The sequence below is a fragment of the Giraffa tippelskirchi genome, chromosome 7 (genome assembly GCF_054371585.1).
Source record: "Giraffa tippelskirchi isolate mGirTip1 chromosome 7, T2T-mGirTip1v1.2.pri, whole genome shotgun sequence".
Taxonomy (NCBI): Eukaryota; Metazoa; Chordata; class Mammalia; order Artiodactyla; family Giraffidae; genus Giraffa; species Giraffa tippelskirchi.
The window spans coordinates 13,278,547-13,303,439 of record NC_137281.1 but is presented as its reverse complement, the minus strand read 5'-3'; the positions used below and the strand labels follow the sequence as shown (position 1 = coordinate 13,303,439).

The 24,893-nt window shown below is 44.7% G+C and overlaps 1 protein-coding gene across 1 annotated transcript in view; it reads right to left on the bottom strand.

Moving 5' to 3' along the window:
• FCGBP (Fc gamma binding protein) overlaps positions 1 to 24,893 on the bottom strand; it is a 159,785-nt gene that overhangs the window by 36,014 nt on the left and 98,878 nt on the right. Inside the window, exons 11-12 of the mRNA XM_081516306.1 lie at positions 4,201 to 4,257; positions 1,554 to 2,801 (exon numbers count right to left, since the gene is read on the bottom strand). Of these exons, the coding sequence (XP_081372432.1) occupies positions 1,554 to 2,801; positions 4,201 to 4,257 (1,305 nt within the window). The remainder of the gene's footprint in view (positions 1 to 1,553; positions 2,802 to 4,200; positions 4,258 to 24,893) is intronic.

The window sequence follows — 24,893 nt, the reverse complement described above, 5'->3', positions numbered from 1 at the left end:
TGCCTCAGTTTCCTCACTTGTGACATGGGGGTGATAGTAATACCTTCTTCACAAGGACAGTTGGGGAGGGAGAGTGGCCAGGTTTAAATAAGCTAAAACATAAGTTAGGGTTTGGAACTGATCCCAGGTGTTAATGAGGTTATTATCTGTTATAAACATTCACCTTATCTTTTCCCCATTACTAATCAAGCCCAAAGTGGCCCTTTGCAGTTGAGTGGCTTCCATGCTCTGGAGGTGGACAGGAGTGCTGGGAACCTGTGTCTAGGATCCTTGCTTCGGGATGGGGACCCACACAGGAAGAAACAGCTCTTTCTCCCCTGCCCCCTGGTCTTCAAAAGCTCTTGCCTTCTGACTACTTATAATAATGGTTCACCCTTACATAGCCCTGCTTACTAGTCTGATACCCACTAAAGGCTCCACCAACACTAACTTTTGCACTGTCACTTCACAATCCCGTGAGGGGTGCAGGCATTCTTCTCATTTTGCAGATGTGGAAACAGGTCCACAGATGTGAAGTTACAAACCCCAGGTCACACAGGCAGAGGTGGGATCTGAACCTGGGAAGTCTGGCTTCAGCATCCATGCCCTCAAACGCTGCACTGCCTGGTGGCAACTCCTCGATAGGCTGGGCCCCAAAGCACACACAGGGCTGGGTCCTAGAAATTAACTATGTTAACACATACAAGGCCCCTAGAGTGTTCCCTGGTATTTTGAGAAATACTCCCCCCACGGTATCCATCATTATTATATTAATACTTTTAGACCTCCTGAGTTTGGCATTCATATATGAGGTGTGTGTGTGAGGGGGGTAGTTAGTAACTGATATAGTTGTAGCTTCCCAGAGGGGCTCAGTGATAAAGAATCCACCTGCCAATGCAAAAGATGCAGGAGACGAGGGTTCAGTCCCTGGGTCAGGAAGATCCCCTGGAGGAGGAGGAAATGGCAACCCACTTCAGTATTCTTGTCTGAAAAATCCCATTGATGGGGGAGACTGGCAGGCTACAGTCCATGGGGTTGCAAAGAGTCAGACATGACTGAGTGACTGAACACACACATAGTTGTCTATCAGTTGCTAGAATAACAAAATATTTCCAAGCTGGTTGGTAAGAAACTGCTGACCTGATCCCAGCCCCTAAAGATCCCTTCCTCTTGGCACCCTGGCTCTCCCCAGGACCCTTTCCCTATCACCAGACCCCTTCCCTCCACAAAAGCAATAGACAAAGGGCTGATGCCAGACACCCTGGGGGCTTCTAGAACCCTGCTGCAGAGCTGTGTCTGGTATCTCTGCAGACTGATTGGGACCCTGGGTCGTGCCAGTTGCTAAACATTTAGAGAATTGCTTCTGTGGTAGGGTAGGGGGAAGAGGACAGGGAGGGCCTGGGAAGGCTTAAGGAAAGGAAGGATGGCAGGGAGGAGGCAGGTAAGTGGGAGACAGCCCAGCTGACCCAGAAACCACAGATGAGCACAGAGAGGATGGGAAAGGGGACAAGGCAAGAGAGTCGGCAAAGGGGTCACCATCTGGACAGGGTCAGAGGTCATTTCTTGTCACTCACTCCGGCCACAGGCAGCTGCTGTCCCGAAGCTCACGTCCTGGTCTAGCCCGAAGGTGAGCAGTCCAAAGCTGGTAGCGGCCTCGGCCACATGGACACTGTCAGTTGTGCCAAAGTCCAATTCAGCATACGAGAACTCACTGCCTGGCACAGCGGTCCAGGAGAGTTTGGCCCCTAGCCTCTGCCCATCCATGGTCAGCTCGTCAGCAGCCTTGGTTGGTGCCACCACCAGGGCCACACCCTTAGAGCCTGGCACACTCCTCAACACATAGGCAGGGCAGTAGGCTGCCACGTCTGGGATCAGGACCAGGTGGGGGTCATAGGTCTCTCCATCTTTGGTGGTACCCTCACCAAACATCAGGACTTGGATGCCCACGTCTGCAGACAGGTAGAGTGGCCGGGACTGCTGGATCTCAAACTTTGCCATGTTGCCTGCCCGGAGACTCCGGGAGCCAGCGGTGCCCCCCAGGTGGTAGGTCAGCTTTGTAGCCTGGCTGGCCATGACATAGACCACATCGTGCTGGCCGTGGAAGGACCGAGCGGGCACCACGTAGCGGGTGCCCCAGGCAGACGTGGGTAGCAGCTGCTCTACCACATGGTTGCAGTTCAAGTTTTTCTGGGCACAGCTGTGGCCAGAGAAGACAGCCACGGGGCTGCTGGCAGTGACCTTTGACCCCGAGAGATTAGCCGTGCTCTGTACCTGGGCCACCTGGTAGGGGTCCAGGATCACATTCAGGACATGGCCTGATGAGTAGGACTTGCCCTTGAATGTCACCGACCCCTTCAGCCAAATACTGACAGAGGCACCAGCTGCACCCGCCACCACAGCAAACTCCTTGAGGTTCTTGGGTGAAGGGCTGGAGGGTGTGAACACAAAGTACTCAGTGCCCAGGGCGCGGACAGGCCTCAGCAGTGTCACATCCGCCGTGTAGGGCTTAGCGTTTACCGCCTGCACTGAGATGGCACGGTCAGAGCGGACCACCACCGCACGCTGGAAGGTATTGCTGCCGACCATCTCAGCCTTGGCGCTGATGTTGACCAAGACTGACTGCCCTGGCCTGACAGTGACCTTCTGTGTGGTGCCATCTGCCCGGCTGAGGATGGAGACTGAGGTAAGGCTGTCCGACAGACTGGAGAGGAGGAGGCAGAGATAGGCCTTGCTGTACCCGAGATTATAGTTCTGTAGGAAGGCCGTGAGGAATTCCTCACCCCCGCTGTTCTGGGGGTCCACTGAGGCCTCCTGGGTCAACCCTGGGGTGAGAAAATGTAGTCGTGGGTCTTGCTTTATCCAATCCCACCTACCCCTGTCAGAGAAGCAGCCTCCTGCCCCATGCCTGAATCGCAGGTTGAAATACTAACATGAGCTTCTGTTTTCTCTCTTCTCTCTCCTTTCCCCTTAGTCACGCAGTGGTTACCTACCAACCTTTCTGGCTTTTGCCTTCCAGAAGCCTGAACACTTCAGACAGTGTTCTCAGGCTCAAACGCTGATGGGGCCGAACAAGAGATGTAAATGTGTGAAACAGAAGGGGCAGACTGTGCGGCTAGAGCATTCATATGCCATACGCATTGCTATTGGCTTTAATCTGTTGTGATTAGGATGGCTTATAGGATCTCCCTTAAAAATGTCAGATCTTACCATTTTTCAAGAGAAATTGGAGAGCTGAATTCCCGTGTGAAATCTCCAATCCAAAATTGTTTTAAGTAAGCAGTGTGGGGACGTCCCTGGTGGCTAAGACCCCGAGCTTCCAGTTCATGGGGCCTGGGTTCAATCCCTGATCAGGGAACTAGAGTCCATATTCTGGAACTAAAAGTTCAAGTGCTGCAACTAAAGATCCCACTTGCAGCAACTAAGACCCGGTGTAGCCAAAAAAATAAATAAAACAAATATTGCACTGTGGGGCCCAACCTCAGGTGCCAGTTTGTGATTTCTGCCTTCACAGGATGAAGCGTGTGTGAAGGGTAAAAGGAGATTACGAGAGTATGGACAAAATGTCTCCTAGCAATAGAGAGGAGTGGGCACTTTTCAACACCTCCATCAAGGAAGAGATCCTCCAGGGCTGAGAGGAGAGAGGGAGAGGAAGAGAGAGATCACTCTATGGGGTCTTGGAGAGCGTTGTGGGGGGTTACAGAGGGACTGTCTGCCAGGGGCCAGGGCCAGGGGATCAGGGAGATGAATGTAACTAGAGTAACCTAAATAGATGTTGACTGGTAACTAGAGGGCCCAGATGTCCCACCCGTCCACCCAAACTTTGGCCTTATGTAAGACTCTAGTCCTGGACAAAGCCCTAGAGAATTAGGCACCAAGGCCCCCAAAAATGATGTTAGTGAAATTTCCCATCACCTCAACAGAATGAGGCTCTAAGTCAAAACTTGGGTTGAGGGGCAGAAAATCAAGAAAGTAGCAGTTCTTACCTACTTGAATTCAGGGACTAAAGTTTTTACCTGCTTCCCTCCAGAACTGACAGAGGATGGGTGAATTCCACCACATTTCTCTACCCGACTTAACGGGCCTCTCTCCCAGTCTCAGCTAGCCTGAGGTCACACTGGGAGATGGGTTTGCAGAGGTGGCTCCAGTGGAGGGTGCTGACCCAGGCAGGCAGAGTTCTTCAGTCTGGAACCAGGAAATAGGTGGGATTTCGGTCTAACTTACCCCATAGGAGGGTTGCTCCGGCCCAAAGCATCCACCAGCTCCGCAGGGAACCCATGTCTGCAGTGGGAGAAGAGAGGGGGTCATGGGAGGCTGATCTGTCCCTCTGTCAGAAGGCAAAAGTGCCTTGTCTCTAGACAAGGGCTACCTGGGCACCAGGAAGGCTGAGGTGGGCTGGGTCCAAGGGCCAAAATATGTACAAGGGGAGCTGGACATCTGGTGGGTCTGGGGGTTGGGCAGGGAGGGCAGAACAGGAGTAGGATGGCGAGTTGGATGTCTAGTGGGTCTGGTGGGGGTGTGGGATGGGGAGGCCTGGAGCCAGGGGCAAGGGTAGGGGACCTGATGTCCCACTTCTAAAGGTGACACAGCCTCTCTCACCTGCAGGTTCCTGGAGCTGTGGGAATGGCCCCTGGGCTGGCCTATATAGTGGAGTCTTTTAATTCCTCAGACCACACCTTGGGCCACCTGCCACGCAGGTGGTGCCAACTTCCTGGAGGAGGCTGCTGACCCCAGGGTCAGCTGGAATGGGCACCCTGGAGGCCTGTGAAGGGTGAGGGCAAGCCTGCATGCCTGATTCCTGAGGGGTGTGAGAACAGCTGGTGGCTGTGCCTAGGGAGTCTGTTAGAGACTTCAGTCCTGGGAGGGTGGTGTCCCCAAGAGAAACAGCTGGGGAGCAGGGTGCTGAGGGCCTGGACCTGGGCTCCCAGAGAGCAGGAAGTAGGAGCTGAAAGTGGCATTTGGTCCTGTTTGCTGGTTCAATGGCTAGATTTTTTTTTTTCCTTTTGGCTCCTGCCAAGAACAATAGTAAAGGACTCACATCTAGGTCCCCAGTTCCCCCAAGGTCTTCTCTGGTCCCCAGCTACCCATATCCTGTTTCCAGCCACTTGAGGCAGGGGGCAGGGGGTGGTGGTGGTCAGGTGTCGGGTGGGCAGGAATCTGAGCACCTGACCCAGGGCTGTGGAGTGGGACACAATACCTCCATCCCCAAACCCACAGAGTCTCCTGGGTACCTAATCTGCAAAATGGGAACATCAGAAGTAGCCCCACTGGGCTTATTTGTCTCCCAGAGGACACTCTGTAAACTCTCAGGGACTGTGTTGGGGGTGGGGGAGGCAGGCTCTTCTGGCGTGGCCCCAGGTGGGGAGCAGCTGGGTCACAGGGGCTGGAGCTGTGTGCAAAGAAGGATGGAGGCCACTGTTTCCTGGTTCCACGTAGACAATGGGCTCTGCTTTCTGGAGAATTTGTTTTCTGGGAGGTGTTTTGTTTTGTTTTCCTGAGAAGGGACTAGCTGAACAAGTTTTGGGTGATGTGGTGACCCGCCATCAACCCAAAATCTGCCTGGGATGGGAGATGGGTTCTAGGTCACATCTAGAGGAGCAGAAGCAGAGACAGATGAGAGGAGGTGTGGGTGTTCAGAGAAGGAGTCTCTTCCTCCTGAGGGGCTGGCCTGACCCACGCCCTGCTCTCCTCCTCCCAGCCTCAGGACTCATTGTTTGCTGGGGAGTCTCCCCTGGGAACAGCAGCTGCAAAGCCTGGCTGTCCTCTCAGACAACACCCCAGCAGCTGCTGCCCCCAGGACTTCTCCTCCCTTATCACAAGGCCTGGGCCTCCAGGCGGCCAGGGTGGGTGGGGGCTGTCAGAGCCCCCACCCAGGGCAGGTTCCCAGAGGAAAGATAAAGACTCAGAGTTGACTGGAACCCAAAGTCAACTGGAAAAATGAGGTGAGCAAACAAGAGACTGGATGAGAGCCAAAGATATCAAGAAACAGTAGGGTGAGGGGATGCCTGGGGAACTCACGGGGAATGAGAGCTTTGTGTGGAGGCATTCCTGGGTCCTGAGGGAAAGGATCGGGAGGAGGGGCTGCTGTGAGTCCTGAGGAGGAAACAGCTATTTGCAAACAAAGATGTCAAAAAATCTATATCAGATAGATACCCCTCATTTAGCCTGAGACATCCAGAGAAATAAGGGGTGAGGGGCAGAGAATTAGAGTAAGACCCAAGGTGATTCTTCACATGAATCTCTAAGCCTTGAGGTCTCCCCTGGTTAACCCAGACAGGAGCCTTCCCCCATCCAAATCCATGGCTGTGTTCTTCTGACAGAGTCCCCAGAAGTGGGGTGGTGGTGGAAAGTCCTCACGATTTAGTATTTGACACCCCTGGGACCTTCTCCCTCCCTTCAGAGAGCAAGTGGTATGAGTGTGGTAGGTGTGTATGGGGGGGGTATGGTATGACACACCTTGTGCCCTACTCCATGTCATATCAAATTCTCAGAAACCCCACTGGTGATCCCTGAGATAGCCTGTGGGGGCAGTTCCTTGCAGTCAGTGAAATCACATCCATCCTGCACCAGCAGTCCTGGGCTGAGCCCAGACAAGGGGGTGATTGTGTGTCTGAGCCTCTGGCCTCTCCCTGCTGACAGGCTCTGTTGGGGGCAGGTCTGTATTGGTCATACCATTGGAGACCCCTGGGACCCTCCGGCTTGTCTGGGTTTTGGAGATTCGGAGCACAGGTGGAGAGAATTTATTCTGCAGCTCAATTCAGAGTACATTCAGATCAAGGAGGTCAAAATTGCTGGAAATTTTGAACTTCATACTTTCATGCTCTGGATCCCACAAGGGGTCTTTACACTTCCTTGGGGATTGCTCCATCTTGCCACTAAGCTCCCTGAGGTTCAAGCTTGACCTTCTTCCTCCTTTGCTCAAGAACATTCCATGCCTCTCTGTCCCTGTGAATGCAAGTCCACACTCTTGGCAGGACTGTCCGAAGCCCTAATGCCCCACTTCCGGCAACTTCCATCTTGCCGGTGCAGTTCCTTCCACTCTTCACCATATTCTATCTGCTAACTCCAGGCCTGGAATCTAGATATCCTTTTCTGCATGTGTCATTCCCAAGAACCCGAGGTTAGGCTAACCTCTTATTCCTCCTATACAGCACTGGCCATCCACTTCCTTGTTTTACAGGAACTCCCTTTATTTGTTTTGCCCTCTTGAAACTTCAGACCTGCTACATCTATGGTCCTGTTCTGCACCTCCCCACCCATCTCTCTTTCACCCACCACAATCTGACTTCCACGTGCATTGAAATCATTCTGCTAAACCCTCCAATGTAGCTCCTCTGTAACATTTGACACGAACACTTCCTCCTCAACAATTTCGAATGCCTTGGTTTCCATATCACTTTCTTCTGGATCTTGTGTTACTTTGGTCTGTTTCCTACAATAACTCTTTTAACATTGGTGTTCCTCAGAGTCTCTCTCTGCTTATTTCTCTAACTGCCTCTGTTTTCCAGGAGATCGTTGTTTAGTCACTAAGTCGTATCTGACTCTTTGCAACCCCATGGACTACAGCACACCACGCTTCTCTGTCCTTCACTGTCCCTCGGAGTTTGCTCAAACTCATGTCCATTGAGTCAGTGATACTATCCAATGATCTCATCCTCTGTCACTCCCTTCTCCTCCTGCCCTCAATCCTTCTCAGCATCAAGGTCTTTTCCAGTGAGTCAACTCTTCCTATCAGGTGACCAAAGTGTTAGAACTTCAGCTTCAGCATCAGTCCTTCCAATGAATATTCAGGGTTGATTCCCTTTGGGATTGACTGGTTTAATCTCCTTGCTGTCCAAGGGACTCTCAGGAGTCTTCTCCAGCACCTCAGTTCGAAAGCATCAATTTGTCAGCTCTCAGCCGTCTTTATGGTCCAACTCCTACATCCGTACATGACTACTGGAAAAACCATAGCTTTGACTATACGGACATTTGTTGGGAAAGCGATGTCTTTGCTTTAAAAAAAAAAGAAAAAAATATAATATAAATATATATATATATGTACATATATATATATATACATGGCTGTGCTGGGTCTTCACTGCTATGTGGGGTTTTTTCTAGTTTCGGGGAGTCGTGGCTGCTCTCTAGTTGCAATGCACAGGCTTCTCATTGCAGTGGCTTTTCTTGTTGCAAAGCACAGGCTCTAGAGCACAGGCTCAGTAGTTGTGGCTCACGGGCTTAGTGCCTCCACAGCACGTGGGATTTTCCAAGATCTGGGATGAACTCACCCCTGCTGCATTGGCAGGTAGATTCTTTACCACTGAGCTACCAGGGAAGTCTTCTCCAGGAGATCTTATCTGTGTCCACTTATACTATTTTTGTGATGATGAAACTTCTGTGTTTTGGGCTGTCCTGTGTGGTAGGCAATAGCTCCATGTATATATTGAGCTCTTTTAGACATATTTTTCTTTTATTTATTTATTTGGCTGTGTTGGGTCTTAGTTGCTGCATGCATGATCTTCTATCTTTGCTGTGGCATGAGGAATCTTTAGTTGTAGCAATGCAAACTCTCAGTAGCGGCAGGTGGGTCTAGTTCCCTGACCAGGGATCAAACCTGGACCCCCTGCATTGGGAGCTCGAAGTCTTAGCCACTGGGTCACCAGGGAAGTTCCTCTATTGAGCTCTTGAAATGTGACTAATGTAAAAGAAGAACTGAATTTTTAATTTAATTAATACATTTAAAATTAAATTTAAATAACCACCTGTAACTTATGTCTGTATTAGACAGGATAAAACTCTAGAAAACTCTATCTGCCACCCATACCTACCTACCTATCTGTTCTTTTTTATACCCATTTTCTATTCCTGGCCCCTTTGTAGAAACCATTCTAATTTGATTCATGGGAATATTTGTAATGTCCTCTTGAAATAAACTACACATATTGGTAAATGCACAAATCATAAATGTATGCAGCTCATTGAATTATTTAAAAATGAATACATCCTTATAACCCACAACCAGGTCAAGAAAGAATATTTTCAGCAGTCCAGAGCCTTCTGAATTTTCCTTCTTGATCACTACCCACTCCCTACTTCCCATGCTTGCATGCAGTCTCTCAGTCGTGTCTGACTCTGTGCGACCTATGGACTGTATCCCACCAGGCTCCCCTGTTCCTGGGATTCTCCAGGCAAGAATACTGGAGTGGGTAGTCATTCCCTTCCCCAGGGGATCTTCCTGAGCCAGGGATCATAAGGAGTCACTGTTATGACTTCGAACACCACAGATTGTTTAGCTTGTTTTTTTTTTTTCTTTTTCTTTTCTTTTCTTTTTTGGCCGAGCTGTAAGGCATGTGGGATCTTAGTTCCCCAACCAGGGATGGAACCTGAACCCCCTGCATTGGGAGCTCGGAGTCTTAACCACTGGACTCTGTTTTTGAACTTTACACAAATGAAATGTCCATATTGTTTTGTGTCTGGCTTCTTTCACTCAGTATTATCCTATGTACATAACTGTAGTTCATTTTCATTGCCATATGATACTTGCTTGTTTAAAAATCACTACATATTTCCCCATTCTACTTTTTCCATTTTGGCCTAATGAATTCTATCTTTTGACACACGTGAAGTTTCTGTTGGGATGTGCTGTGGAGTTCCCAATGGTCATTGCTGGGTCACGGGGCTTGGCTTTAGTAGATGCTACCAAACATGTTTCAGTTTCAACTCCCATAAATGACCGGTCTGGTCGCTCCATAACTTCACCAATATTTGGCCTTGTTAGACTTTGTAATTTTAGCCATTCTAGAGATGTAGTGATGTTGGGTTGTGGTTTTAATGTGCATTTCCTTGTTCTTTTAGTGAGGTTGAGAACTTTTCACATAGTTATTGGCAATTAGAATCTCTTTGCAACTGGTGATTTTAGTGATGTGCTTGTTCAAGTCTGCCCATTTTTTACAATTATGTAGTCTGTTTTTTCTTATTGATCTGTATGAATTCTTTATATGTTCTGGGTACAAGTCAATTATTGGTTATATATTTTGCTTTTTCCTCCCACTCTGTGATTTACCTTTTCAAAACTTATCTTTTTCTTTTTTTGGCTCAAACCACATGGCTTGTGGGATCTTAGTTCCCTGACCAGGGATTGAACCCACAGCAGTGAAAGTACCAGGTCCCAACCACTGGACTGCCAAGGAATTCTCTCTTATCACTTTCACTTTTTTAATAATGAAAAATTCTTAATTTTAATGTGGTTCATTTTATCAATCTGTAACATTTTGTGACTGGCCTTTTTTTTTTTTTTCTGTGTTGAATTCATCTAATCTATAAACATTCTTGGGCTTCCCAGGTGATGCTAGCAGTAAAGAACCTGCCCGCCAATGCAGTGAGACATAAGAGATGTGGGTTCGCTCCCTGGGTTGAGAAGGTCCCCTGGAGGAGGGAATGGCAACCCGCTCCAGTATTCTTGCCTGGAGAATCCCATGGACAGAAGAGCCTGGCAGGCTAATAAGACGAAGATTTAAAAAGCAGCAACATAAACATTCTTTTCCCCATTTATATAGATTTTCTTGGATTTATTTCACCAGTATTTAATTTTGTTTTTTCAGAAATATTCTGGGGACGGGAAATAAGAATTCTGAGGGGACTTAGAGAAAACAGAAGAGTAATGTGAGCCCTGTCACTTTGGCATGTGCTGTGTCTGAAGAAACTAATAAACATGTGCTCTGAAAAACCCCATGAACAGAGGAGCCTGGTGGGCTACAGTCTATGGGGCTGCAAAGAGTCAGACATGACTCAACGGCTCAACCACCAACAGCACTGAAGACTTTCAAAGGGACACTTTGTGTTCGATGTAATGGTCGGTGAGAGTCAGAGCTATGGCAGCGATTGACTCTGTTGAGGAATGAATAAGTATTGCTATTCTCAGGAACTGTGATCAAATGTTGAAACTCTTTTACACCTGGACTCTGTAGAGCGGGTTCTCCCACCTAGGGTGGAAACATGACACAATCCAGGAAGTTGAAAGAATGCCTCCCAGCCAGCTGCTAATACCTTTTTTCTCTTCTTTGAATAGGTGAACTACAGGCACATGGCAACTTCCTGCCCGAGCCATGACCTTCTCCCTCAGTCACAGATGGCACTGAAAGGCAGCAGGTAGTGGGCAAAAATATCTAACTTAATATTTCAAAGCTGAACTGATACAATCCCTGTGAAGAGAAGCTTTTGGAAAACCTTTAAGACTGAGAACTCAGCGAGTTGAGTTCCCTCCCAGAACCCTATAATTCCTTTACCAAAACACATTTCACATCATCTTGTAATTGTTTTTTTGACCTCCTTGAAAAGAATGCTCAAACTACCGCACAATTGCACTCATCTCACATGCTAGTAAAGTAATGCTCAAAATTCTCCAAGCCAGGCTTCAGCAATACGTGAACCGTGAACTTCCAGATGTTCAAGCTGGTTTTACAAAAGGCAGAGGAGCCAGAGATCAAATTGCCAATATCCGCTGGATCATCGAAAAAGCAAGAGAGTTCCAGAAAAACATCTATTTCTGCTTTATTGACTATGCCAAAGCCTTTGACTGTGAATCACAATAAACTGTGGAAAATTCTGAAAGAGATGAGAATACCAGACCATCTGACCTGTCTCTTGAGAAACCTGTATGCAGGTCAGAAAGGAACAGTTAGAACTGGACATGGAACAACAGACTGGTTCCAAATAGGAAAAGGAGTACGTCAAGGCTGCATATTGTCACCCTGCTTATTTAACTTCTATGCAGAGTACGTCATGAGAAACGCTGGGCTGGAAGAAACACAAGCTGGAATCAAGATTGCCAGGAGAAATATCAATAACCTCAGATATGCAGATGACACCACCCTATGGCAGAAAGTGAAGAAGAACTAAAGAGCCTCTTGATGAAAGTGAAAGAGGAGAGTGAAAAAGTTGGCTTAAAGCTCAACGTTCAGAAAACTAAGATCATGGCATCTGGTCCCATCACTTCATGGGAAATAGATGGGGAAACAGTGGAAACAGTGTCCAACTTTATTTTTTTGGGCTCCAAAATCACTGCTGATGGTGATTGCAGCCATGAAATTAAAAGACGCTTACTTCTTGGAAGGAAGGTTATGGCCAACCTAGATAGCATATTTAAAAGCAGAGACATTACTTTGCCAACAAAAGTCCGTCTAGTCAAGGCTATGGTTATTCCAGTGGTCATGTATGGATGTGAGAATTGGATGGTGAAGAAAGCTGAGCGCCGCAGAATTGATGCTTTTGAACTGTGGTGTTGGAGAAGACTCTTGAGAGTCCCTTGGACTGCAAGGAGATCCAATCAATCCATCCTAAAGGAGATCAATCCTGGGTGTTCATTGGAAGGACTGATGTTGAAGCTGAAACTCCAATACTTTGGCCACCTCATGCAAAGAGTTGACTCCTTGGAAAAGACCCTAATGCTGGGTAGGATTGTGGGCAGGAGGAGAAGGGGATGACAGAGGATGTAATGGTTGGATGGCATCACTGACTCGATGGACATGGGTTTGGGTAGACTCCGGGAGTTGGTGATGGACAGAGAGGCCTGGCGTGCTGCGATTAATGGGGTCGCAAAGAGTCAGACACGACTGAGCGACTGAACTGAACTAAACTGAACTGATCTGAATAGGGATGTGTTTATTTTGCTGATTAGTGAATCCCCAGGGCCTGGTATAGTCCTGGCTCATGGTGAGTACTTAACAATTACTTCTTGATTGAATGGAATGGAGAAATAAGCGAAGATCTGGTGGAATGACAGAGATTTGTGGGGTTCAGTTCTGTCTGTTATATTGGTTTGTGATGGAAGTTGTCCTTCCCATAGCATTAATGGAGAGTGGTATATATATATTTTAATATTTATTTATTTTATTTTTAAGGGTTATTTGCTGCATTGGGTCTTAGTTGCAGCACGTGGGATCTTTGATTTTTGCAGCTGCAGGTGGAATCTAGTTCTCTGACAAGAGATTGAACCCAGGACCCCTGGATCAGGAGTGTAGACTCTTAACCACTGGACCACCAGAAAAGTCCCTGGAGGTTAGTATAGACACTTTGCAGAGGCAGAGTGGGAGAGTCAGGCTGCCTGGTTATTTAAAATGGATATGCTTTTTATACTTCAAGTATACAGCTCAGATCAATGGTCTCTGTGCTTATCAGACCTTTTCTAGAAGAAGTGACAGTTGAATATTTTTAGGTTCAGTCAAATTTTGTTACGATACACAACATACATGTATTAGCCAGATATGAATAAATATAGACCATGGGAACAACATATCTGAAATTTATATAAATATTTAAAGATTTTAAAAAATGCAAATACCCTGGTGGTTAAGAACCTAAGGTCACTTGGCCCCTCTGTTTCTCATTTGTTTATCTTTTTTTCTTATATTCTTGTGGGTTAATATGAGCTTTTCTTATAATTCCATTTTGATTTGTAGGGTTTTTTTGGCTGTGTTGGGTCTTCCTTGTAGCAGGCAGACTCCTCTAGGTGCAGCACACTGGCTTCTCTAGTTGTGGCTCATGGGGTTAGTTGCCCCTTGGCATGTAGGATCTTACGTGCCTGACCAAGGATCGAATCCGTGTCCCCCTGCATTGGAAGGTGGATTCTTAATCACTGGACCACTAGGGAATCCCCTATATTCTTTTTGGGTACATTTTTGTTGTTGTTCCATCACTCAGTCATGTCTGACTCTTTGGGACACCATGAACTGCAGCACACCAGGCTTCCCTGTCCTTCACCATCTCCTGGAGCTTGCTCAAACTCATGTCCTTTGAGTTGGTGATGCCATCCAACCATCTTGTCCTCTGTCATCCCCTTCTCCTGTCTTCAATCTTTCCCAACATCAGGATCTTTTCTAATGAGTCAGCTCTTCGCATCAGGTGGCCAAAGTATTGGAGCTTCAGCTTCAGCATCAGTCCTTCTAATGACTATTCAGGATTGATTTCCTTTAGGATTGACCTCCTTGCAGTCCAAGAGACTCTCAAGGGTCTTCTCCATTACTTTGATTAAAATTTCCTACCACTTGCTTCAGGTATTGCAAATGAATATGTAACTTTTTACTCAATGCTTTACCACTTTGATTGAAGTGCTGAAACTTTACTTCCATGTAGGTTCTTTCACCTTCTTCACTTTAAAAAACTGTTTCAAGTATTGCCTCCATCTGCAGTAAACACCACATCAAGTGATATAATTTTTTCTTCAGCCATAATTGATTTTAAAAACTCATGAGCAAGGTAATCTATTTAGTCCCGAGAAAGGTAATATACCTACCAATTCTGTTTTTCTGTCTTTCTGAAGTTCTGAGACTTCTATTATCATTTGGAGCATGGAGAACTTCCTTTACCCATTCTTTAACAGCTGTTCTACTGAAAAGACACTAGCTTTTCACCTAAAATTTATTTCCCTTTAATTCCAGAAGGGTAGTTTTGCTGGATATAGGATTCACAGTTGACAGTTCTTTTCTCTTGGCACTTGAAAAACATGATGTCATACTTTCTTCTCAATGGTATTAGATGAAAAACCCACTGTAATTTAATCAGTGTTTTGCTGTAGATAATGTATCATTTGTCTCTAGTGCTTTCAAGATCTTTCTTGCCTTAGTTTTCATACAGTAATTGGTGTGTATTTCTTTGGATTTACTCTGTTTAGCTTCTTGAATCTGTAGGTTTATATCTTCTGCAAAATTTGTTAAGGTTTAGTCATTCAGTTCAGTTCAGTTCAGTCGCTCAGTCGTGTCCGACTCTTTGTGACCCTATGAATCGCAGCACGCCAGGCCTCTCTGTCCATCACCAACTCCCGGAGTCTACCCAAACCCATGTCCATCGAGTCAGTGATGCCATCCAACCATTACATCCTCTGTCATCCCCTTCTCCTCCTGCCCACAATCCTACCCAGCATTAGGGTCTTTTCCAAGGAGTCAACTCTTTGCATGAGGTGGCCAAAGTATTGGAGTTTCAGCTTCAACATCAGTCCTTCCAATGAACACCCAGGATTGATCTCCTTTAGGATGGATTGATTGGATCTCCTTGCAGTCCAAGGGACTCTCAAGAGTCTTCTCCAACACCACAGTTCAAAAGCATCAATTCTGCGGTGCTCAGCTTTCTTCACCGTCCAATTCTCACATCCATACATGACCACTGGAAAAACCATAGCCTTGACTAGACGGACTTTTGTTGGCAAAGTAATGTCTCTGCTTTTAAATATGCTATCTAGGTTGGCCATAACCTTCCTTCTAAGGAGTAAGCGTCTTTTAATTTCATGGCTGCAATCACCATCAGCAGTGATTTTGGAGCCCCCCCCAAAAAAGTCGGACACTGTTTCCACTGTTTCCCCATCTATTTCCCATGAAGTGATGGGACCAGATGCCATGATCTTAGTTTTCTGAATGTTGAGCTTTAAGCCAACTTTTTCACTCTCCTCTTTCACTTTCATCAAGAGGCTCTTTAGTTCTTCTTCACTTTCTGCCATAGGGTGGTGTCATCTGCATATCTGAGGTTATTGATATTTCTCCCGGCAATCTTGATTCCAGCTTGTGTTTCTTCCAGCCCAGCGTTTCTCATGATGTACTCTGCATAGAAGTTAAATAAGCAGGGTGACAATATACAGCCTTGACGTACTCCTTTTCCTATTTGGAACCAGTCTGTTGTTCCATGTCCAGTTCTAACTGTTGCTTCCTGACCTGCATACAGGTTTCTCAAGAGACAGGTCAGATGGTCTGGTACTCCCATCTCTTTCAGAATTTTCCACAGTTTTTTGTGATCCACACAGTCAAAGGCTTTGGCATAGTCAATAAAGCAGAAATAGATGTTTTTCTGGAACTCTCTTGCTTTTTCGATGATCCAGCGGATATTGGCAATTTGATCTCTGGTTCCTCTGCCTTTTCTAAAACCAGCTTGAACATCTGGAAGTTCACGGTTCACGTATTGCTGAAGCCTGGCTTGGAGAATTTTAAGCATTACTTTACTAGCATGTGAGATGAGTGCAATTGTGCAGTAGTTTGAGCATTCTTTGGCATTGCCTTTCTTTGGGATTGGAACGAAAACTGAACTTTTCCAGTCCTGTGGCCACTGCTGAGTTTTCCAAAAAACAGGTTTAGTCATTATTTCTTCAAATACCTTTTCAGCCCTGCTCTTTCTTTTTCTCCTTCTGTTACTCTGTGATACAAATGTTAGATTTTGCTTAATTGTCCTGCAGGTTGTCTAAGGATTTGGTAGTTCTTTTTTCCTGTCAATTTTTTTTCTGACTTTTTTTTTGATTGGGCAATTTCTATTGTTTTATCTTCAGAGTCACTTATGCTTTCCTCTGTCATATTCATGCTCCTCCTAAGTCTTTCCAGTGAGTCTTTAATATCAGTTATTATAGTTCTCAGTTTTATTATTTCCATTGTTTTATATTTTCTATATCTTTGGTGAAATTTTCTATTTTTTCATCAGTCTCAAGAGTATCTGTAATTGCTTGATGAAGCATTTTTATGACGGCTACTTTACATCTTCATAAGATAATTCCAACATCTAGTTCAACTCAGTGTGGGCTTCTGTTGATTGTCTTCTCATTCAAGGTGGGACCTTCCTGGTTTTTGTTATGATGTGTGATTATTTTATTATATCTTGAACATTTTGGATATTATGATAAAAAAACAACTCTAGATCTTATTTAACTCTTCCATTTTACCAGGCAGTTGCCATGTTTAGGTTTAGCATGCAGTTCCTGGCCTAGTTTCGTGTGCTGTGGTTCCAGTGACATTTTAATTTCAGAAGACTTGTAGTGTTATTCTGGTCTTTTTACTTTCCCTAGTTATGGTTGTACTTGCATCCAATTTGTTTTGGTACCACCAGTGGAAATTTAAAGAATTTCCTAGTGTCTGCATGATGCTGCTAGATTATGGGTAGGAGACACTGGCATGAAGGGGTAGAGAGCACTTTCTTCGTGGACTGCCCATTGCCACTGGGGCTTCTGCTTGATCACTGCTAATACTGCCCATGGGAGAGAAAAGCACCTACTTGGGTGCCTTCTGCTGCTGGATGAAGGCTAGAGAGCCAGTGGGTGTGGACCACCTCCTGTCATTGGATCAGTTGAGAAATGCTGGTTCACTATGTTGTTCCTCAAGTCCTAAGGTCCTAAGTCACTTAGGCTTCTACTTTATACCTTTCACAGACTTCTTACAAATGTCTGTTGTATTATTTCTAGAGTTTTTGTTGGCCTTATCAGAGAGGGGTAGGGAGAAATGAGCCTCTGCCAACTTGTCTGGAACCAGAAGTCACTATTTATTATTCTAATAATTTATCGGTAGGGTTTTAAAAAATTTATGTACCCAATCATATTGCTTATGAATGTGCTCAGTTGCCTCAGTCATTTCTGACTCTACAACCCTATAGACTGTAGCCCGCCAGGTTCCTCTGTCCATGGGATTTCCCAGGCAACAATACTGGAGTGGGTTGCCATGCCCTCCTCCAGGGGATCTCCCTGACCCGGGGATCAAACCTGCGATTCCTGCATCTCCTGCATTGCAGGCAAATTCTTTATGCCCTGAGCCACGTGGGCTTATGAATAATGAGTTTAATTACTTTCTTTCTCATCTTTATATCTTTTCTTTAGCTTCTCTAATACATAGTAGAATAAAAGGCATGATGAGGGCATTCTAATCTTGCTTGTGATCAGAAAGCAAAAGCTTTCAACATTTTGCTACTAAATACAATGCTTGTATAGTATTTCTGTGAGTACACATTATTCTATTAAAAATTTCCTTCTATTTTTAGTTTTTTTACACATAAATGAATGTTTAATTTTATTAAATGATACTTCTGCATCTGTCTCAGTTATGTTAACATCCACTGTTGATCATTATCTAGATCTAGGGCTGCCAGGTCAAATACAGGACATTCAGTTAAACTTGAACTTCAGATAAACAAAATTAATTTTCAGGATAAGTATGTTCAATATAGGGCTTCCCTGGTGGCAGCAGACCCAGGTTCGATCCCTGCGTTGGGAAGATCCCTCCAAGAAGAGAATGGCTACCCTCTCCAGTATTCTTGCCTGGAGAATTCCATGGACAGAGGAGCCTGGAGGGCTAGAGTCCATGGGATCAAAAAGTGTTAGACATGACTGAGCAACTAACACACACACATGTTCAATATAACTCTACTATAATTTTATAAGTAGTTCCCATGAAATTTATATGCTGAATCTGGCAACCTACCTAGATTTATTATTTCATTAGGGACTTTGCAAAATGAGGATTTCTAATTTATCATTCTTTCTTCATTTACTAGCTACTATATACAGAAACATCTGTATACTAACATATATATATATACACTACTATACAGAGAAACATCCCTCATTAATTGTTTGGTTGCCCTGAGTTGCAGGTAATACAGAGAAAACAACTCAAATGCTTCAGTTTTCAGATTTAGCTCTTTCTGAAGGTAAAGAAACATTGCGTGTGTGTGTCTGTGTTTAATATTATTACGAATATATAGGTTTTAAACATATTTTCTCTTTCAATTTCCACCTTTGACTAGTAGGAGCCTCCTTGATTTATAGTATGACAAGATGTTCCAGGATCATCACTGTACACTTTCTCACCAAACCCAGAAATCAGCCATATCTCAAAGAGCTTTGATTCCTACTAGTTTACCGAATTATATTTGGAGACCATAATCTGATCACTAGACAAAGAATTATCTTTTTGTTTAAATTTTTAAAAAATTTCGGAGTTTCGTTCATAGCAGAGCAGCTCCCTCGCTGCCATCTACTGAAAATCAGCCCTCCGCACAAGGGTTTGTAGCCTCACTAGCGGCGGCGGGACCCTGGAGGCTGTTCGTTTCTACCTCTCCTGACTGGCGCCCCCCTACCCCTACCCAGCGGCGTCCTCAGCCCATCCTCGGCGGCTGCTCTGGTCCGCGCGAGAGGAGCGGTGGCCGGTCTCGTGCGCACGTCCCCGGACTCGCCCGCGCGCGTGGGTCTAGGGAGGCGTCCGTCCAGCCTAAGCCGGGGCCTCGGGTCCAGCGGCGCGACCCCGCCGGAGGAAGGGCGAGGGGGAGGGGGCGGCCGTCCCGGGACCTCTGGGCCTCAGCGCCTCGCCCCCTCCCCTCCCGGCCGTGGGCCAGGCCCAGGCGCTGGGACGCAGAAAGGGGAGAAGCTGGGGGCAGAGCTGAGGGGCGACGAAACGTGGCTATAAGCATCCGCGCCGCGGGTCCTCTGCCACCCCTGGCGCGGGGGCAGAGGGGGCGGTCGTGGCCCTTTGATCTCGTTGGGGAAAAAAAGAGAGAATAAAAAAGTGTATAAACATTTGCACGATTCCAAAGCCCAGGTTTTATAATGAGGTTTTATATTCCCAGAGGTCTGGCTGCCGTCTCTGCCCTCTATCACATTTCTTCTTCTCCCGGCTTCCCGGGTGGCCAAGAATCCGCCTGCCAATGCAGGAGACACAGGTTCCATCCCTGATCCGGGAAGATCCCACATGCCACAGGACAGCTAAGCCCCTGAGCCAGCAACTATTGAGCTTGGAAAACCACAACTACTGAGCCCACACACTGCAGCTACTCAAGTCTGCGCACCCTGGAGCCTGTGCACTGCAACAAGAGAAGCCACCCCAATGAGAAACCTGCCCACCCCAATTTGAGAATAGCCCCCGCTAGCTACAACTAGAGAAACACCTGCACAGCAATGGAGACCCAGCACAGCCAAAAATTAAAAGAAAAAGAACTGCTTAAAAAAAGATTTCTTATGTTCACCTATAAATAACTATATTTATGGGATTTTTATTCATTTCCATTGTTTCTCTTTGAAAATACACAAACATATGTATGTGTGTATTTGCATTTTCCTTCTTTCTTACACGATGTTGCATACACCATCCTACACTTTACTATTTTGTGTAACACTTTATCATGATGATCATACCATAACAACATGTAAAGATCTCCATTCTTTTTTAGAGTTGCATAGTACTCTACTGTGTAAATATACCTTAAATTTATTCAATCATTCCACTACTGATGGATATTTTGGTTTCAAGTATTTTTCTGTTACAAAAAGTACTACTATAAATACCCTGGTACTTTCATTATTTTGTATTTTTGTCACTGTATCTTTGTGATAGAACCCTAGAAATGAGAGTAAAATGAGAATTTCTGGATCAAAGGGAATATATAAGTTTGTTAGATGTGAGATTGATATGTAAAAAGCTACATGTATGTGACTTTGCTGGAGATTACCAGATCCTCCTCCATATGAGTGAAAGTCATTCAGTCATTTCTGACTCTTTGTGACCCTATGAACTGTAGCCCGTCAGGCTCCTCTGTCCATGGGATCCTCCAGGGAAGAATACTGGAGTGGGTTGCCATGCTCTCCTCCAGGGGATCTTTCTGACCCAGGGATTGAACCCAAGTCTCCTGAACATAGGCGGACTTGTTAAGGTTTGTACTATTTTTCATTCCCACCAGCAATATGAGGGTGCCAATTTCCCCACAACATTACGACAAAGTATGTTGTCAATCAGATAAAGAAATTATGTCTCAATGTAGTTTTATTTTGCATTTTAAGTATTATAAGAGGTCAACCATCTGCTCATTTGTTTAAGGACTTGTGTTTTCTGTGAATTCTGTTCTTTTGTCTTTTTACTTTTCTCATTGTATTTTTTGCTATGCAAAAATGTATCATTATGTAGTCAACAGTATCTTTTCTTTTACTGCTTCTACATTCTGAATCACAGTTAGCAAATTTTGCCCACTTGAAGATTATGAATCAATTCATTGTTTTCTTTTAGTATTTTCATAGTTTCATCTTTTAAAATTCAGATCTCTGACTCTTAAAATTTATTCTGATGTATGGTGTAAGGAGTAGATTCAACTTGATCTTTTTCCATATGATTATCCACTTACCCCAGTACTTATTAAAAAAATCCTTCTTCCCTCCAGTGGTTTGAGATGCAACCTTTATTATATACTAAATTTCTATATGCATTTGGGTCTGCTTTCTGAATTTTCTATACTATTTTTTGGTCTATCCATTCATGTGCTAATTCCTCATTGTTGTAATTACAGAAGTTTTATTCTATGTTTAACTCTCTGGTAGTACCTACCTGGAGAAGGAAATGGCAACCCACTCCAGTACTCTTGCCTGGGAAACCTCATGGACGGAGGAGCCTGGTAGGCTGCAGCCATGGGGTCGCGAAGAGTCAGACACGACTGAGCGACTTCACTTTCACTTTTCACTTTAATGCACTGGAGAAGGAAATGGCAACCCACTCCAATATTCTTGCCTGGAGAATCCCAGAGACGAAGGAGCCTGTTGGGCTGCCGTCTATGGGGTCGCACAGAGTCGGACATGACTCAAGCGACTTAGCAGCAGCAGCAGTACCTACCTTCATGGTCCTTTTTCTAAGAGCTTTCCTACCTGTGCTTGCTTACTCTTTCAAATATGTTTTTATAATCAAATTTTCTAATTCTAGATAAAAATCTGATGATAGTTTTGAGGGAGTTCCACTGCATTTATAAATTAACTTTGAAAGAATTACTACATTATGCGAGACTTATATTCAAAGAAATTGGCCTTCCATTCATTCATGTTTACTTTTCCATCCTTTATGAGTATTTATAATTTTCCTCATATAAGTTTTACAGGTTTCTTGCCAAGTTTCTGCTTGGGTATTTTATTATCATTACTGTTTGCTCTTGTGTATAGGGTGTGCTCTTTTGTGACCTCTTCTGACTGGATACTGCTGAAGGCTGTTGATTTCTGTATATTAATTGTGTGACATGCTTCACTAAATTCTCCTGTTCATGGCTGCTTTTCACCAATTCTTTTTATTTATTTATTTTTTACTTTGGCCACACCGTGCAGCATGTGGGATCTTAGTTTCCTGACCAGGGATTGAACACGTGCCCTCTGAATTGGGAGTGCAGAGTCTTAAACACTAGACCTCCAGGAAAGTCCCTTCACTGATCCTCTTATAATCATATTATCATCAAATAGAGGTAGTTTCCAGTTCTCATGCCTCTTAATTAGAGGCATAAAGTTAAAGGAACTGAAGTGAGAGGGCAACCTAATCAAAACACTATCCCCCTCTCCTTGTGTCAGGAGACAGGCTTCACCAATTAACCCCATTCTCTAAATCTCTGCTCCTACACATCATTGTATAATCATGTTCAATTTCTTTAAAATACATATGTACATGCACACACACACACACACACACACACACACACACACGTTACTAACAACGCATTCTGCCCTAAACGAAGCCCTCTAACTTCCCTTTCCATAGAGTCAAGTTTCTTGAAAGAGCTGTGTACACTCACTGACTCAACTTTCTATATTCTTCTACATTTATTCTTTCTACATTCTTCAGCCCTTACAGTCTAGTTTTCACCCCACCACTTCGCTGAGTTTACACCAGCCAAGGTCTCCAATAACCACTGTAATTAAATCCAGAGGATATCTTCCTGCTCTGGTGTGATCTCTCAAAACCTGTTTTTTTAATTTTCTCCTTCTACTGGCTTCTCTGACAGCACATACTTATGTGGATGTGTGTGTGCGTGCATGTAAGTTTCCATCTAACCCCTCGGGTTGCAACTTTCAAGCTCCTATCCTCTGCCACCCCTCATCTTCGAGCCTCTCTCACTGTTGCCTCTTCTTAGATTCTACACTCTTTCTAAGCCTTCTCAAACCTTTTCCTGTCACCATAAGGTGACTCATACCTTGTAATGATTCTAAATGACCTGCTTTTGTTATATTTCTTATTGTAAATAAGATCCCATACAGAAGTTATCAATATTCACTATTTACCACCACATAATGGCTGAGATGTAAAAACTAAGTCACTGGTGCTGGCCAATATAAGCCCAGTGATAAGGAACATGACACAGAAATTCTTGATAACAAGGGTACAAGTTCAGGAGAAAAATCCATGATTCTACACCAAGAGAGGATTTTGAACATTTTAAGAACAGCTCTCCTTTGAGTTCCAGATGGTGTGTCTGTCTATTGGATACCTACTGGATATCTCAAAGTCACTTCAAACTTAGTATATCCCAGACCTCACTGTCTTGCTCCACCTACCTAGGTTCTTTCCTTATTCTTAATCTCAGTGAATGATGCCACCATTGGCATCATTGGTCTAATTTTGGTTAAATTGGTTTAACCAAACTGGTTTTAACCAAATTAAAAATTGGTTTAATTTTTTTAAGTTAATATACAGTGTGTGTTAGTGTTAGTAACTCAGTTGTGTCTGACTCTTTGTGACCCCGTGGACTGTAGCTTGCCCAGCTCCTCTGTCCATGAAATTTTCCAGGCAAGAATACTGGAGTGGGTTGCCTCAAATTCATCTGTTTATTTCCAAGTCCCTGGTGGCTCAGACAGTAAAGAAACTGCCTGCAATGCAGGAGACCCAGGTTTGATCCTGGGGTTGGGAAGATTCCCTGGAGAAGGGAACATTTACCCACTCCAGTCTTCTTGCCTGGAGAATTCCATGGACAGAGATCTGGTGGGCTACAGTCCATGCGGTCACAAAGAATTGGTCATGACTGAGCTACTAACACTTTCGTTTCTTTCTTCTTCTCCACTGCCATTTTACTAACGGATTCAGATAGCCATTTCTCACCTGGGTTATTACATTAGGCTTCTCGGTTTGTTTTGTTTGCTCAAAGTCTTTTCCCCTTTGCATCCATATCTACACTGCAATAACAGTGATCATCCTAAACAAGTAAAATCTTGTCAAGTCATCTCCCAGCTTAAAACCCTTCAGTGCTTGTCCCTTACATTTAGGATAGATTTTAAACTCCTTAGATAATATTCAAGACTGCAAATTATGCCTCCAGCTCTTCTTTTCTAGTTCAGCTCATCACTCCCGGTCCCCTTATGTCTCCTACACATCCTCTCACTTGTCCTGCTGCTTCTTTTAGTCTGGAATGCCCTCCCTCACTGATCTAATTCCTACTTATTCTTCAGGTCTCTTTGGCTCTAACCTCCTGGCTGGGTTAAGTGCCATCCGTTTTTATTCCTGTTATTCCTGTAGGAGACCCACAAATGCTTCCCTTATCGTTTCTCTTAGTAGAGTGCTTTTCAAAGTGGATCTGCAGACCCCTGCATCTCCTCAACTCTTCCAAGGGGTCCCCTGAGTCAAGCTTATTTTCATAGCAAAACTAAGATGTTATTCAGATTTTACATTATGTTAAAATCTGCAAAAACAACGGCAGGTAAAAATCCTATCTCTTGGGAGTTCCTTGATGGTCCAGTGCTTAAGAATCCACCTTGCATGCAGGGGACGTGGGTTTGATCCCTGGTCAGGGAACTTTGGCATATGGCAAGATCCCATATGCCGAGGAGCAACTAAACTCTCACGCTGCAGCTACTGAGACTGTGAGCTCCAGAGCTGGCACGTCACAACTAGAGAGTCCATGTGCCACAGTTACTGAAGCCTGGGTGCCAAAACTACAGAGTCTATGTGCCACGACAAGAGATACATATGAAGCAATGAAGATCCCGCATGCCCAACTCAGAAAAACTCCTGGCTCTTGTTGCAAATCAAGGCAGCGGCACCCAACGTCCTAGAAATTATTGAATTCTACACAAGCACTCACAGCAAAAAGCAACAATAATATCCAGTTTTTAAATTATTAATTCCACTAAGTCTCTACCCTTGAGTACCTGTCATTTTAATATACTGCATGACAAAATGCAAGGTAGATATAAAGCTGCATAATGATATATGATGACTGTCTCAAGAAAAGGCATTTGTGTGATTATTTGAGTTATGAACTGTACTGCCAGCTTTTGTCATAGCATAACTTTTTTTTTTTACATTGAAAGAACAATTTTAAAACCAGAGACTTGATTATATGGCAGATATTTTATGAAAAAGAACAAAGTGAGATTCCTCTTTAAGGAGAATAGCTGACTGAATTTGTGACAG